Source organism: Fringilla coelebs (assembly GCF_963513975.1).
Source record: "Fringilla coelebs genome assembly, chromosome: 10".
NCBI classification, from domain to species: Eukaryota; Metazoa; Chordata; class Aves; order Passeriformes; family Fringillidae; genus Fringilla; species Fringilla coelebs.
In genome coordinates, this window is record NC_140036.1 from 22,554,027 (window position 1) to 22,567,448 (window position 13,422).

At 39.3% G+C, this 13,422-nt stretch overlaps 1 protein-coding gene across 1 annotated transcript; it reads left to right on the forward strand.

Annotated features, from left to right (window-relative positions):
- Positions 1–393: 393 nt before the first annotated feature.
- ZBBX (zinc finger B-box domain containing) lies at positions 394–12,286 on the forward strand (the record flags this gene model as incomplete). Its single annotated transcript, XM_084212279.1, has 16 exons — positions 394–461; positions 964–1,077; positions 2,225–2,318; positions 3,413–3,458; positions 3,599–3,705; positions 6,145–6,319; positions 7,173–7,293; positions 7,779–7,915; positions 8,128–8,231; positions 8,550–8,704; positions 9,238–9,269; positions 9,679–9,835; positions 10,041–10,075; positions 10,268–10,423; positions 11,414–11,546; positions 12,211–12,286. The coding sequence occupies 16 exons, from the start codon at positions 394–396 to the stop codon at positions 12,284–12,286; spliced, it is 1,710 nt and encodes a 569-aa protein (XP_084068405.1).
- Positions 12,287–13,422: the final 1,136 nt, after the last annotated feature.

The window sequence follows — 13,422 nt, forward strand, 5'->3', positions numbered from 1 at the left end:
ACTTCATAGCCATTGGTACAATTTTCTCCTCCTTGGTTCTTTCCATGGGTTTGGTTCAAGAAAGCTGTGTTTTAGTTAATATTAATCTACTTGCACATGAACTTTAGGGAATTGCCCAAATGAAACAGCCAAGGAAATCTTTTCCCTGGTATCATAAATGTAATAAAAAAGGGGTTTTTTTTCCCCAGTTAAATTTAATTTTCAGTTGCTCTAGGATTTTATTGGCACTTCATATAAACAAGTTTTGTGCTCCATTTCCCTCTATATATGAATGTTTTTGGAAGGGTAATGAGTTTTTTACTGTTTTAATTTCAATCAAATTCCTATTTCAACAGGTTCCTAACTCTAAATCATTGAAATTCTCTTTTTTCAGGAGAAGTTATACTGGACATCATGAATGTCAACGATTTTGTAATTCTTCCAGGCTCAAAAGCTGGAACCTCAGTGAGATTAAAAACAAAGTAAGTGCATTCAGTCTGATTGGGATTGAGATATGTTTTCATAATTTTTAATAAGCTTTAATGCAACATTAAATAAAAGAATTCAAGAGCAAGAAGAATCATGATATGTTTCTTTTCTAGCATTTTCTCTATGCTTTTATCCACAAGCCTTTCTTTTCTCAGGCTTTAATCTACTTCCTGATTAAATTATAGGTTTTATAAGCAACCCTGTGTATCCACTGGATAATACAAGCATACTAAAGAAATCAGTGGATTGTTTATTTTAATATAATTATACCCCAAACCTTTCTGAGTACAGACACAGTTGTATCAGTTTATTGTTGGAATTTGCGCTTGACCTGTCCTAAATTTTCCAGAGCTGTTTTCAGTCCTGCTGGGAGATAAAGGAGGGACATGACTCTAATGACAAATTTTCCAGCTTCTGTTTTTCTGCTTTAAACTTCTTCAGGCATCTTACTGACTTCCAGGTGAATTCTAACAAATATTTCACTATTTCCTCTAGAACTGTCAAGGAATTGCAGTTGGAGAAAGCTCAGTTAGAAACAGAAAACAAAGAGATGGAGAGAAGATTATTTCAGCTGCAGTCAAACATGAGCAGAGAAAAAGAAGAGAGGAGGTAAGTTCAGTTTCTCTCTGGAAAAAAAGGAATTCAAAGAGATGCTTCCTCCACACATCCAACTCCCCATATGGGATCTCTTGTAAAGTTTGGAATTCACGATTACATTCAGTCTCTGTCCAATCTTTTGTCCCAACCTTAAACTTGCTTCCTTATGACTTTAATTTGAAACTCCCATACGATATTTGATCTGTTTTCCTTTTTCCCCTGTCTGGCTGGATTTGTCCCCTTCGTTTTCAAGCAGGAGACAGAGTAGTTTCTCCTGCACCCTAGTTTATTTCTGATGTTTCTGCAGAGGATGCTGTTGTTATTTTTGACCTCCTTTTACATTTGTGTGGCCTCCCAGGGAGGCCTCTCCTGCATGATGGCAAACAGGGTTGGAACCAGGCACAGTGTAATGAGGCAAATGCTGGGGTGAGGTTGAAATCTGAGCCACTCTGAGTGTTGGCAAATTCCTGCAACACCTGCTTCCTTTTCCTTGAGTTTCTGCCTGCTGTTTGTCCCTGGGAATGCAAATGCCTTGGATTTGGATCCCTTGGTGCTGCTGAGCTGTTGGCAGCTCTGTGAGCATTGCCCTGAGCTGCTGGGGCAGTGTTTTCCAGGTGATGTGTGGCACTTTTGTCTCCATGGTGTTTTTGTTTTGTTCTTGTACCTGCAGCCCCTGATAGGGCTGCAGTGCTGAGCTGTAAGGACAGGAGGCTTTGGCATTTGCACCCCTGCAGTCATGGAGGGGTTTGGGCTGGAAAGGATCTGAGAGTTCCTGCATTTTTAGCAGCGCTGGATGAAGTCCTGCAGTAAATTGGGACAATGAAGGCTCACACAAAACGTACTTTTGTTTTTATTCTTCTGAAACCAACCTTTGAGAATTGATAAGATTTTTCTTTTTAAGTTTAAGAACTTGGACCAATTTAATGGTTTAAAAATAAGCACTTTCTCACACATTTGTTGTATTTGCTGTTTTAAAGGAGACTTGCAGCAGCTTTCAATGGAAGGGAATATTTGTGCTTTGGGGGATTGATTGTCCTATAGAAAAGAATTTTATTTTTGTGATATTTTCTTCCTATTTAACAGGCTAAAGGAAAAATTTTATGTTTCTCTTCCTTGCAGAAGGCTGAATTTTGAACTAATTTCTTGCCTTGGTTTGTAGGAAGTTAGGTGCTTATCATTGGAAATCTGGGCAGGCAGGACCAAGGACCCCCCAAACCCGAGCTGTGGCACAAAATAATGAGGACAGGAAGAAGGTAGGAAACCATATTTGTGAGTAAAGCTATTTAAAGTAAAACAAGATTTAGAACTGGATTTATGCTGCAGAGCAGGAAAACTTCAAATACTGTAAAACCAAAAGGTTAAGCCCCATCAGAGTAAAATTCCTGACTGCTTATTTTTCCATGCCAAGCTTCTGATTCCATTTGTGCTGGAGGAACATCAGGTTTTGTTGGGTGATCTGTTGGGGTTTTAGTTGCAATAAACAGCAAATTAGCCCTGCTCCTACAGATTTAATCCTGTAAGAGTGGCACTGGTAGTGGTGGAGCTTATCAGGAGCCTGTCCTTTGGCTGGCTGGTGCCCAGGATGGATCTGAAATCCTGAAAGGCTTTGGGTGAAGCCTTGAGTGCAAATTCTCTGCCTTCCCAGATAAAATACACCACAGTTAAAGTCTTTAACTCAGTTATATTGACTCTTGCTCTATCACATCTTTGCTCAGACCTAAAAGAAAGGATGTAGAACTTTCCTGCTAAATCTTTGAAAAATTTGTTTTCTTTTCAGTATGTACAAAGGGAGTACTTACCTTCTTTTGGAATAGTCTGTGGCAATTATTTTTAAACTGGCAGAAAATGACAACTCAATAAAATTGCCTCTTTGTCTGTGGGAGGAGAGGATCAGAATGAAAAGGTTTTCTTTACCCACCTCTATCCCTTCCCCCTTCTCTGAGACAAGGAACTTGGAGCTGTTGCTGCTTCAAAGACTTCAGGTTTCAGCTGGGGTGGCTGAGGAGATGAATGGGGCAGAATTTTAAAAACAGCAAAATTAAAATAAGGGATGAGTGAGGGGTAGTGAGGCTGCAGGGTGAACTCTGCAGGGAAAAACTGAGCAGCAAAAATGCTGAAAATTATGAATTATTGGGATGTTAGATCATGGAAGGGCCAGGTGGACAATTTTTCATGTCTGAGGAGGAGAACTAGTTCTGGGCTTCATGGCTGTCATGAGCAATACATGGAATTTTCTCTTTAAAAGCATGCCCTATTTCCCTAAAATCATTTTCATTTTGTAAAACTTACTGTTTATTCATTAGCATTAGAACCTTATACAGATATTTGGAAATATTCTTTCCTCTAGGTTTCTCCACAAAAAGTGAAGATTCAACTACTCAAACACGTTCAAGGTAAAGACATCTTTCTTAACCAAATAAAACTTAAACTTCTGATAGATCATTGCTTCATAGAGGTTGCTGCAATTAAACACTGAAGAAATCAGAGAGTGGAACACTGGATTAGTTCAGGTTTTTTGATTGTTTTGTTTCAGAGCCAGTGAAAAAACCAGTTAAGCCTAAAAGAGGAAATGTAGCTCATGAAAATTTGGGAGTGAGGGGAGTGGCCTATGGACCACCTGAAATTAAGGGTGGGCTGCTGGTAAGTAAAGGGTTTGAAAAGTCCTCTCAATTTAATGTGTGTAGAGGTTTTTTTGTGTCAGTATGTAGACACACATATATTTCTTTTTCTCTCTGATAATTACTTAGTGCCTGCAAAGTAAAGAGAAATTTTACACACTGATCTCCCTGAATGCAAGGAAACAGATTAAATGGTACTGTTGTCAGAACTGTGACCACTTCTTTAACTGGTAACAGTTAAAGAATTTATTTAAATTGTGTTTTTATTAACTTGCCCAGCATGTGGCCATGGCTGAAGGAGGCTGATCTCATTCTAACTAAAGAACACTTCTCTGTGATTAAAGTAAGATGTATGGTTGAAGGCAAAGGGGCCAAAATTAAGTGGTCCATGAATATTGTGTAATTTAAAATCCTTACGTAAAGCCCAGGGCATGTGTTGAATTCTGACTGATTTCCAAGCTGGCACCTTGTTGGCTGTGGTAGAGTGGAAATTTCTATTATCAAGTATGAGGTGATTTCTACTTAATTAAGGGTATTTTTGCCTTTAACAAGTAGGAAATAGGAAAGTAATAATAAATAGGAAATCCAGCCTCCAAAGTGTGGTGTATCCTCATACATCTCGATTTTAAAATAATTGATGTGAATTTCCACTGTTGAATAAGAAAATAGCATTTTTATTCTAAAGAAGTATAATCTCTCTTAGAGAGATCCCCCTCCACACCCTGTAATACACAATATGATTTTTTTTTTTCCATTTTTATTAAACCAATTGGAGCTGCTAACCCTCAAAAGGAACTGATATTTTGTGCGTGTCTTTGTAACGCTTTTCCTTTGGGGAAAAATAATGTGCGGATTTGGAATTTAAGAGAACTTGCCAACAAAACCGCGGGCACTTTGCTTCCGTGCTCCCAATTTCATTCTCGCTCACGAAACAAGCCCTTCGCACACTTCCAGCAGCGGAGATCGTGGGTGTTTTGTTTTTTTCCAGCGGTTTTTAGGGAGCGATCCCGGCCCCGGAGCGATCCCGGCCGGGCCCGGAGCGCGGCGGCGGCTGCAGTGCCGGGGATGGCCGCCCGAGGGCGCTGCGCCCCCGCGGGACGCCGCAGCCGCCGCGCCTCCCGGAGCGCTCCCGCATCCCGGGGGGAACAGGGGAACATCTCCCGCATCCCGGGGGGAGAATAGGGGAACATCTCCCGCATCCCAGGGAGAGAATAGGGGAACATCTCCCGCCTCCCGGAGCGCTCCCGCAGCCCGGGGGGGGGAACAGGGGAACATCTCCCGCATCCCGGGGGGGAACAGGGGAACATCTCCCGCCTCCCGGAGCGCTCCCGCATCCTGGGGGGATGGACGTCTCCCACGTCCCGGGGGATACCGCGCTGGCCGGGATCCAGCCGGAGCAATAACGGGGCTGGAAATCCGTGCTGCTGCGGGGAAGTGAACTGCCAGTCGTTCGAGTTGTTCCCTGCTGATCCCCTGTTCACACAGTGAACTTTGCGCCGTGCTCAGCCCGCACTGCAGTGAGAGGATCGGGGATGCTCTGGACGTGCAGACACTGACACCTTTAACAGCCAACGTTTATTGCTTTTGCGAGTAACAAGTGCCATGGGATGTGCAGATCAGTTAAAGCATAGGGCAGGTGGAAAGAAGGGTTGGGAAAATATCCTGAGTGTGTTTGACTCATCTTTCTGCCTGTACCTTTGCTGCTTTGCTGTGGTAAGAACAGGTCACTCACTTGGAGAATGTGTAGACAAAGGATTTTTTCCCCTAAATACATAAATTATTTTGTGGTTTTGCTTGATAATCATCCAAGAGTCAGTAATAAAAACCTTCCACAGTAATTTTCTTTGTTCTAATGAAGGTTGATAAACCACTGGGTTGAAAGTCCCGGTGTAGGACTGTTTTTCTCCTTTTGTAGCTGTTTTCAATCAATCTCATCAATTACAGTTTGGACTTCCCTGGACTGCTGTATTAATGGCTATCCCAGTTAGCCCCTTAAATGGCCATTTTTCTCTTGCTGACCTCTCCAGATGTTCCCCTGTCCACTGGGAAGCTTCAATAAGCAGCTCTTCATTAGTAAAGCACATAGCTCATAAATTTCTTTATATGAGACATGCTGCATTAAATGCCTCATTTAATCCCCTTGTACATGGGATGTGGTGTCCATGGCTTTATATCCAAAACATGGGATGTGGGTGTCCATGGCCACTGCTCTGATACCAGAAACCTTTAAAAGTAGGGGTATTGTGTGTCTGGTAATAAAAACTTCTTTGTCTTTCTTATTTAGCTCTTGATAAATCTTTGCAGTTAATTGTGAGCAAGATCACATAAAATGGGAGTGATCTTGATTACCAGGTAGCTCAGCTGAGCCCAGAAAAGTGAGTGCTGCAGTTCCACAGCTGACACTAAAAATGTTGCTGCTCCTTAGAAATGCTTTATCAGTAATGTTTTGGAACTGATTTAGGAACCAGCCTCAGCATCAGCCAGTGCAAGCCCTGAAAAGCAGGACAAAGGATTGCTGCTGGGGGGTGCCTTTGATGAGAAGGCATCTGCAAAGTCTTTCCAGGAAGCTTTGCTTCAGTGGAGAAAAGGTGAAAGAGATCCTGGAGGAGGTCTGTGTGCCAGTGAGGTCCCATCAGGTATGGTTTGTTCTGATTTATGATTTTAAATACAATAGGAGCCATTTGGGGGAGTTGGATTAATGAAGGCAGATATTATGAAGCTAAGAAAACCAATTTTATTCTTTCTCAGTGTGCCTTTATTAATAACAATCTCTGAAGGTTTTTTTAAATGATATTCAGAGTGTTTAGCTCAGTTTTTGCAATGCTCTCTGGCAGTGGCCAGGATGTCCAGCCCATGTCCCTGTACCCTCCCATGGCTTTGTGTCTCACGTGGCACTTCAGCATGATCTGCAGTGCTCAAACATAAAACCAGTTTTAAGCTGAGGCAAGGAATGTGCAGGGCTCAGGATTTTGTGTGTTCTATCCAAGTACATTTTCTGCTTGCCTTCCACAGGCTCTTAATATTTCTTTGTCCCAATGAAAAGCTGCAATCAGCTGAAGTATGCATGGAAAAATATGGAAAATTCCTCTGGTCTGATTGGATTTCTGCAAATCCAATCTGTGTCTTGTTCCTCTAGTTCATGGATGGTGGTTTTTCTCTGTGGCTTTTTGTACAAAATTATATTAAACTGATTTTTTTTTTCCTTTTTTTCTTCTTTTCTGTGGGATTTTGATCTGTGGAGTCATGGATTTCCATCCCCCCACTCTTTCTATGACTCCAGTGTGTAATCTGTAAGAATTGAGTTCTTAGGGCTGCCCCCATTACTGCCTGTGTTCTGTAAATATAATATTGCTGGCCACTTAAATTTTGGAGTTATGCAAAGACTGAACTAAGCACAGACTCAATGTGATGTTCATTCAAGAATAATGTAGGTAAAGAGAACATTTATAAGCCTAAAAAGCTGTATTTTTTTTTTATTAATTCTGACAGCAACTGTGGGGATATGTGAGGTACAGACCAATTTTAGTGCTCTGAAGGAACCCTTCCACGTGGAATTCCAGAGGGATGGTCTGAGCTACATGGAGAAACTCCTGCTGAAGAAATACAGAAGGTATTGTTGAATTTGCTGCTCCTAATGAAAGAATTCAGAAATACCTAATTAACAAAAATACAGCTGACACTTTAAAAATATTAGATATGCTATCAAGAGTCAAGGGGAGTGTGTACAGGGGGCTTTATTTTAATAAAATAATGATTATAACCAGACTTGATGGCTTGATAGTTCAGAATTCCTGCAGAGGAGGTATTTAGAGGGATTCTCTTTGCTCTCAGTTTATTGTAGAATTTGAAGACTAATGGTATTTGGCTACTTGATTTTGGGGCATTTGCTACAGGAGATTTTTAGAGAAAAGCAATTTTCAGGATTCTTTTGTGGACATTACAAAGTTGTTTTATGAGTTCTTGAGAAGCAAAGTCACTTCAATGAAATTAGGAGGAGTTAGTTAATGCTGCTGCAGTAAATTGGCTGGTAAGGTTTTTCCTTTTTTTAAAAATCTGACTTTTTAAGATTGATTTTAATTTTTTTTCCTGTTTCAGAACTCCAGTTGATCAATTTTTTGCAAGTTGCAAGAAAGATTCAAGGCCTGTGCAAGGCCTGAGTGTTCAGCAGGCTGGGGCTGAAGGAGGAGGACAAGGAGATGATGATGATGATGATGACATTGAAGAGTTAACAGGTGTAACAGATTTGTTTATTCAATCTAAAATACCTTTTCCTTGAGATTTTTTCTATGATTGCTGAGCATTTCTGCTCTTAACCAGTTTGCTAAAAGCAGCAATAATAAAAGGAGAAATTTGCAGGTTTTCCATAACGAATAAAAATGTTGCATTTTTGAGTGTGTTTTGAACAGGAAAAACTGAAATGCATGAAATTATTTATATTTCACAGATGAAGAGGTGAAGAAATACTGGGCATCTATTTATAGAGCTGCAGAATCCAAGGCTGTTTCTGAAAATGCAGAGTCCTCTTTGAAAATTGAGTTCCTTGATGATGTGAGTACTGATAAAGGACTTGATGAGTCTCAACAATGAACTGATTTGTTCAAGTTTAGATCTGTTAAATGTTTAAAGTAGTAACAGTTCAATAATTTCCAATAAGGAAAAATACTGGAGCATTGTTTGTTTGCCATACAAATGTAGAAAACTGATAGTTCCAAAAGCTCCCTGTATTTTTTTTTCTGTTGCACTCAGGGACCTGCACTGTATGAGATTTATACACAAATAAAGTTTGGCAGCTTTTCAGCACTCTTAATTTTTTTTCCTTTATTTTAAAAATTTTTATTTTATTTTTTATTTTTGTTCTTTATTCAGTCTCAGAGCAAGGACTTGGAAGAATCTTCAGATTCTTCAGTGGAGGAAACTGGAGATGTGGGGATGAATAAGCAAAGAAAAACTGGCCCACTGGAGGGTGGAAGGTATCAGAAATGCAGAGATTGTGGGAAAGGAAAGGAAATAATCCCAAATTTGTGATAGCTCCCAAGAAATGGGGGCTTTTCTTTGCAGGCAGTTAGATCTGAGTTATTATGTGTACAGTGTTTCAAAGCCATTAAGGAATATTAATTGCCTGTAATTAGAGAGGCATCACTTTGAAATCCTAACCCAGATGGCTAAGGTGCATTTCTTTGCACTTGCCTGTCCTGAATTTTAGTAAAATTCTCTTTGCTGAGCTCTTACCTCAGCAGGAGCAGGAACTCACATACAGGTTTTACCATGGATCAGTGCTGTGCACTCTTAACTAACCTTGTAATTCCAGACAAAAGCAATAACTGATACATCTGCAATTCTTCTGATCTCCCAACATTTATTGGATTAACTGTGACCTGGTTTGCTTTTTGTATCCTTCTGGTCTTTTCCCTTCCTCTGTCAAAGCTCAGCATTTGCAGACCAGAACAACACAGAACCAACCCCTTAAAAGAAAAATGGGTAAAATGGGGAAGTCTTCTTTCCATTTAACTTCCTCAGCTGAAACTTAATAGTTTTTACTTTTTCCTCTCAACAGAAATCCTGTTTCTCCTAAAGAAATTTCTCAAGGTAAATGTGAGAAGTTCTTTGTTGAAAATATGTAAATGTGTTCAGTTTATCATTCTCATATAGGTTGGGGTAGTCAACTACAGTGGTCTGAAAAATAATTAAAGGTCATTAAATTATGTCCCATTCTCTGGGCTATCACAATTTGCTTTGATGGGCTGTGTGAGTACTCTGATAAATACCTGTAACAAAGAAAGGCAACTTACAAGAATCATTCATAGCCTGGTAGGATGGATTTCAAACCTTCTAATGCTTTTAAGGAAGTTTTAATAAATTTCCACCATTGCCTTTCTTTAGCTTTAATGGAGATTTTGTATTTTAAGTTCATGAAGAAAATATAGTGGCTTTGCAGGTTATAATTAATATTCATCAAAACTATTGCTATTTTCATCATTTTGTTGTACTCCTATAGAAAAACTGATTGTCTGCAGTGATCTTGAAATAAATGCGGTGCAGGAGGAGAGTATTGAACCAAAGGCTGGGAGAAGATCACTGAGCTCCTGTAAACTTCCTGAGGAGATCTTTTTTCAGTTCCCTTCCATCCAGCTTGCTTTAGGAGTCACTTCAGGGTGACAGTCATGCCCCATGAGTGGTGCTGGGCAAGGATAAAATAAGCTCCCTACTTCGAGGCAATCTAGTGCTATAAATTTAATCTTTATAATTATGATTTTAAACTGTATGTGATGATATATATTACAGTATGTGTTATGTATAATACATATTATATAATATATTATAATATAAATGTAATTATTTATATAAATATCCCCTGAGAATAGAGTTCCATGAGGTTCCTCTTGCTTTTCATGGTGAAAAAGTGAACATCATTAATCATTAAATATATCACTTGAAATCAGTGTTTTAGTCTGTTACATATCTGTAAAAAATTTGTTACCTGGCTTCTTTAATTCACACATGAAATGCAGCAAAATAAAAAGAAGAGTAAATGCATATTAACACAAAACCTGAAAATAATTTCCTCTTATAATGTTGGATTTCAGGAGATGAGCAGTGGCTTTCTGAGAGGAGCCTGAGTGAAAATGCTGATGGCTCTGTAGTTCAAGGTGTCCTGGAAAGTCAGCTGAACAGAGCTGCAAATGCTCTCCAGGCTGAAAATCAACTTTCTCATCTGATGGCAACATGGGTCCCATGGTCAGGTAGGGACAGCCACAGTTCTGAGCTCCTAATTAGGTTAATTTTAATTGTGGAAAATGGAGACCCTGAGTTTCTCATTTCTATATCTTCATTTCTGTATTTATATTTTGTTGTGTTTTTTTTTTAATAGGCTTTTTATTTTAGTTGGTTTTTGTGTATTTGTATTTTAATGTTTTTTTTAATAGGCTTTGGAGTTAAAAATTACCTCTTTTCAGCTATCACCAAAAATTCTTTTTATTTTGCTTATTTTCTGCTTCTGCTGCTGCCCTTTTACTCCCCTCTTAGCTTGACTATTCAGAGAATAAACCCTCCAGAAGAAGTTTCTGTATTTGTGTGTGTTGGTAGTCTCTGGTACAATTTGGGAGTGATCTAATAAAAGATTTCTTCTGCTACAGAAGCAAGTCTGATTATATGAACTCTAAGAAACAGGCACACAAGTAATAACTGCATCTGCACTTTTGTGTTACCTTTCTCAATTTCAACTGTCTCTATCCCAAGAAATGTAGCTCTGCATTATTTCTCACATCATAGGCAACCAGGTTGACATTTTAATTTAAATAATGCTGTGTGCAGAAATCAAAGCTGTCAATTTTGAAACCCAGGAAAATATTGGAAAGGGTCTATATTTTATTCATGTTAGTTTAAATTAAAAAAAAAAAAAGGAACCAAACTTTAGAGCTTTCTGCAATCATTCCGTGTCTCCCTCACAGAAAATTTGTGGCATTGTGCAGAATACTTAAATCATGTATTTCTTTTTTGAAGGATACTTCTGAAGTATGAGGTGGTGAATTTATAGGTGTTAATAAAGAAGTTACAAATATATTGGAAAGTACAATCTTAATTTGTAGTGATATTTTTCATTAGCTAGAGTTGGTTTGAGACTTTTAATGCCAAGTTTTTGTCAACATTTTGAATTTTTTTCAAGCTGGTAGTGGAGATACTGCATCTTTTTGTTCATATTTGCCTTTTGTTCATATTTGTTCATATTTCAGGCCCTGAAAGTCCTTCCAGCTTGGCCTGTGAAGATGGAACCTCCTCCAGCAGAGATGTGGAGATCATCTCTGGAAATGCAGATTTCCAGAACACCCTGGAGCTGAAAGACCACAACACATTTGATATTTTTGGGTAAGTTCAACTTGCTGTCTGTGTTTTTATGACATTTTAGATTATTCAAGATGCCAACCATGTCAGAACTGAAATAAAACCAGCCCCAACTCTCTTGTAATTAGCAGGTAAAGCCCAATTAAAGTCAGCATGAGCTGTGTGGTGTCTTGGTGTTCTAAGCCCCTTCTCAGGCAGCTCAGAGTCAGAACTGAGGGATTGATTTTGTTGTTTAGACTCCACATGATGAATTTGGGGATTGTGGGTTTTTCAGTGCATTAACACTGAGATTTATTTACTAGAGGTGAATCTCTTAAAATAATCTGCATTCTTGAGTTGTGACTGTATTTGTTATTTTGCCTTGGACACTGAGGAGATGACTGGAAAAAAGGAAGTTCCTAAAGTTCTGTGTCTCACTGGTTTTTTACTGGGATCTCCTACCCAGCAGGAGTCAGAGGAGCACTGAGGGGAACTCCATGCTGTGTGATTAGAGCTGATTCAGAGATTTGTGACAAAAACTGAGGGAAAAGCTGAATTACAGTAGCTTGTACTGCCAACATCTCCAGTAAAAGCTTTTTTTTTTTGTGCCTTTTAGTTCAACATATGTGAACATGTGTCAGCAGGGCTTAAAGCAGAGAACTTGGGGAATTGGAGGCACTGGAAATCACTGGGGTGTGTTTCTTTTAAGGGACTGGGAGGAAAGCCAAGTGGATGCTGAGCAAGCAGTGCTGGAGGACAAACAGCAGGTTCTGGCATTGAAGTGAACATGGAAAACTCAGTTCTGTCTCCACCTTTGGTTCAGAACCAAGAAGATCAAGAGGTGTTTTAAGTTCTGCTCAAGACATCATTTACTAAGGAATATTCTGTAAAGTTGACATTAAAACTTCTTGAAAATACCTTGATTTGGTTTTTTAAAAATTTTTACTATGAAGAAATAACAGAATAAAAGAACTTCTCTTGTGCTGCTATTTTTAGGATTGTTTTATTTATTCTTTTTAATTCAATGTAAGTTTTCTTGTCTGCAGGTGGAATTTTGTCTCCAAATGTGGTTTTATATGGCCAAGCTGGAAGGTGGCACACCAGGGGTATTAACTGCATAAATTGGGGTTTCTGTATGATCAGGTTTGTGGTGAGAAGCACAGGAGGAGTCTCTAAGGTCAAGTACCCTTTGTCAGATGTTTTAGAAGGGTCTTGCAGCTTGCAGAATAGAATTTAACAGCTTTCCACTGTACATTCAACTTCTCCTGCCACACTCCTTTCTTCCAAACTGCAGCAGGGAGCCCAGACCAGCAGCAAACCTCTGCTCAGCATCAACTGGGAGTGAATTCCCTTTCTTTCCCTGCTCCAGAATTCCAGTTCAGAGGGATCTGTGTCTAGGAAAATCCAGCTTTGCTGTAAGTTACTGCCTTACAGACCTTTGATAATTAAAAGAACAAAGAGGAAATGCAGTTAAAATCATCCTGGGTGGTTTGACTTTTAACAAACAGCCCCAAGTGTCCTTTTGAACTTGCTGTATTTGTGTTGTATAAAAAAGCTTTTTTCTTCCACCTCCCCAGAAAGTGTAAGGTTTAATGCAATTAATATAATTTCTGTAAAAGGTCATTTGGCCAACGTGGTGCTTTGATGTAAAGAGGGTTTGGGGACTTTCTGCTCTCTTGTTGGGGAGATGCTTAACTGTACCCAGTAATTGAGAGGCTTTGAAATTACCTAAATGGTATCTTTTGCTAACATCTTCAGGATTCTCAGACCCAGCAGCTTGCTTAGCTTGAAAGCTCTCTTTCCCTTCATGTGCCTGACTCTTTCCTCCTTTTGTTTCCTTCACTGTGGTTTTTAAGGAAAATTTCTGCCTTCTCCCCTAGTTTTGATAATAAAGGTGTTTCAAAAGCAGTGACAAAGATTT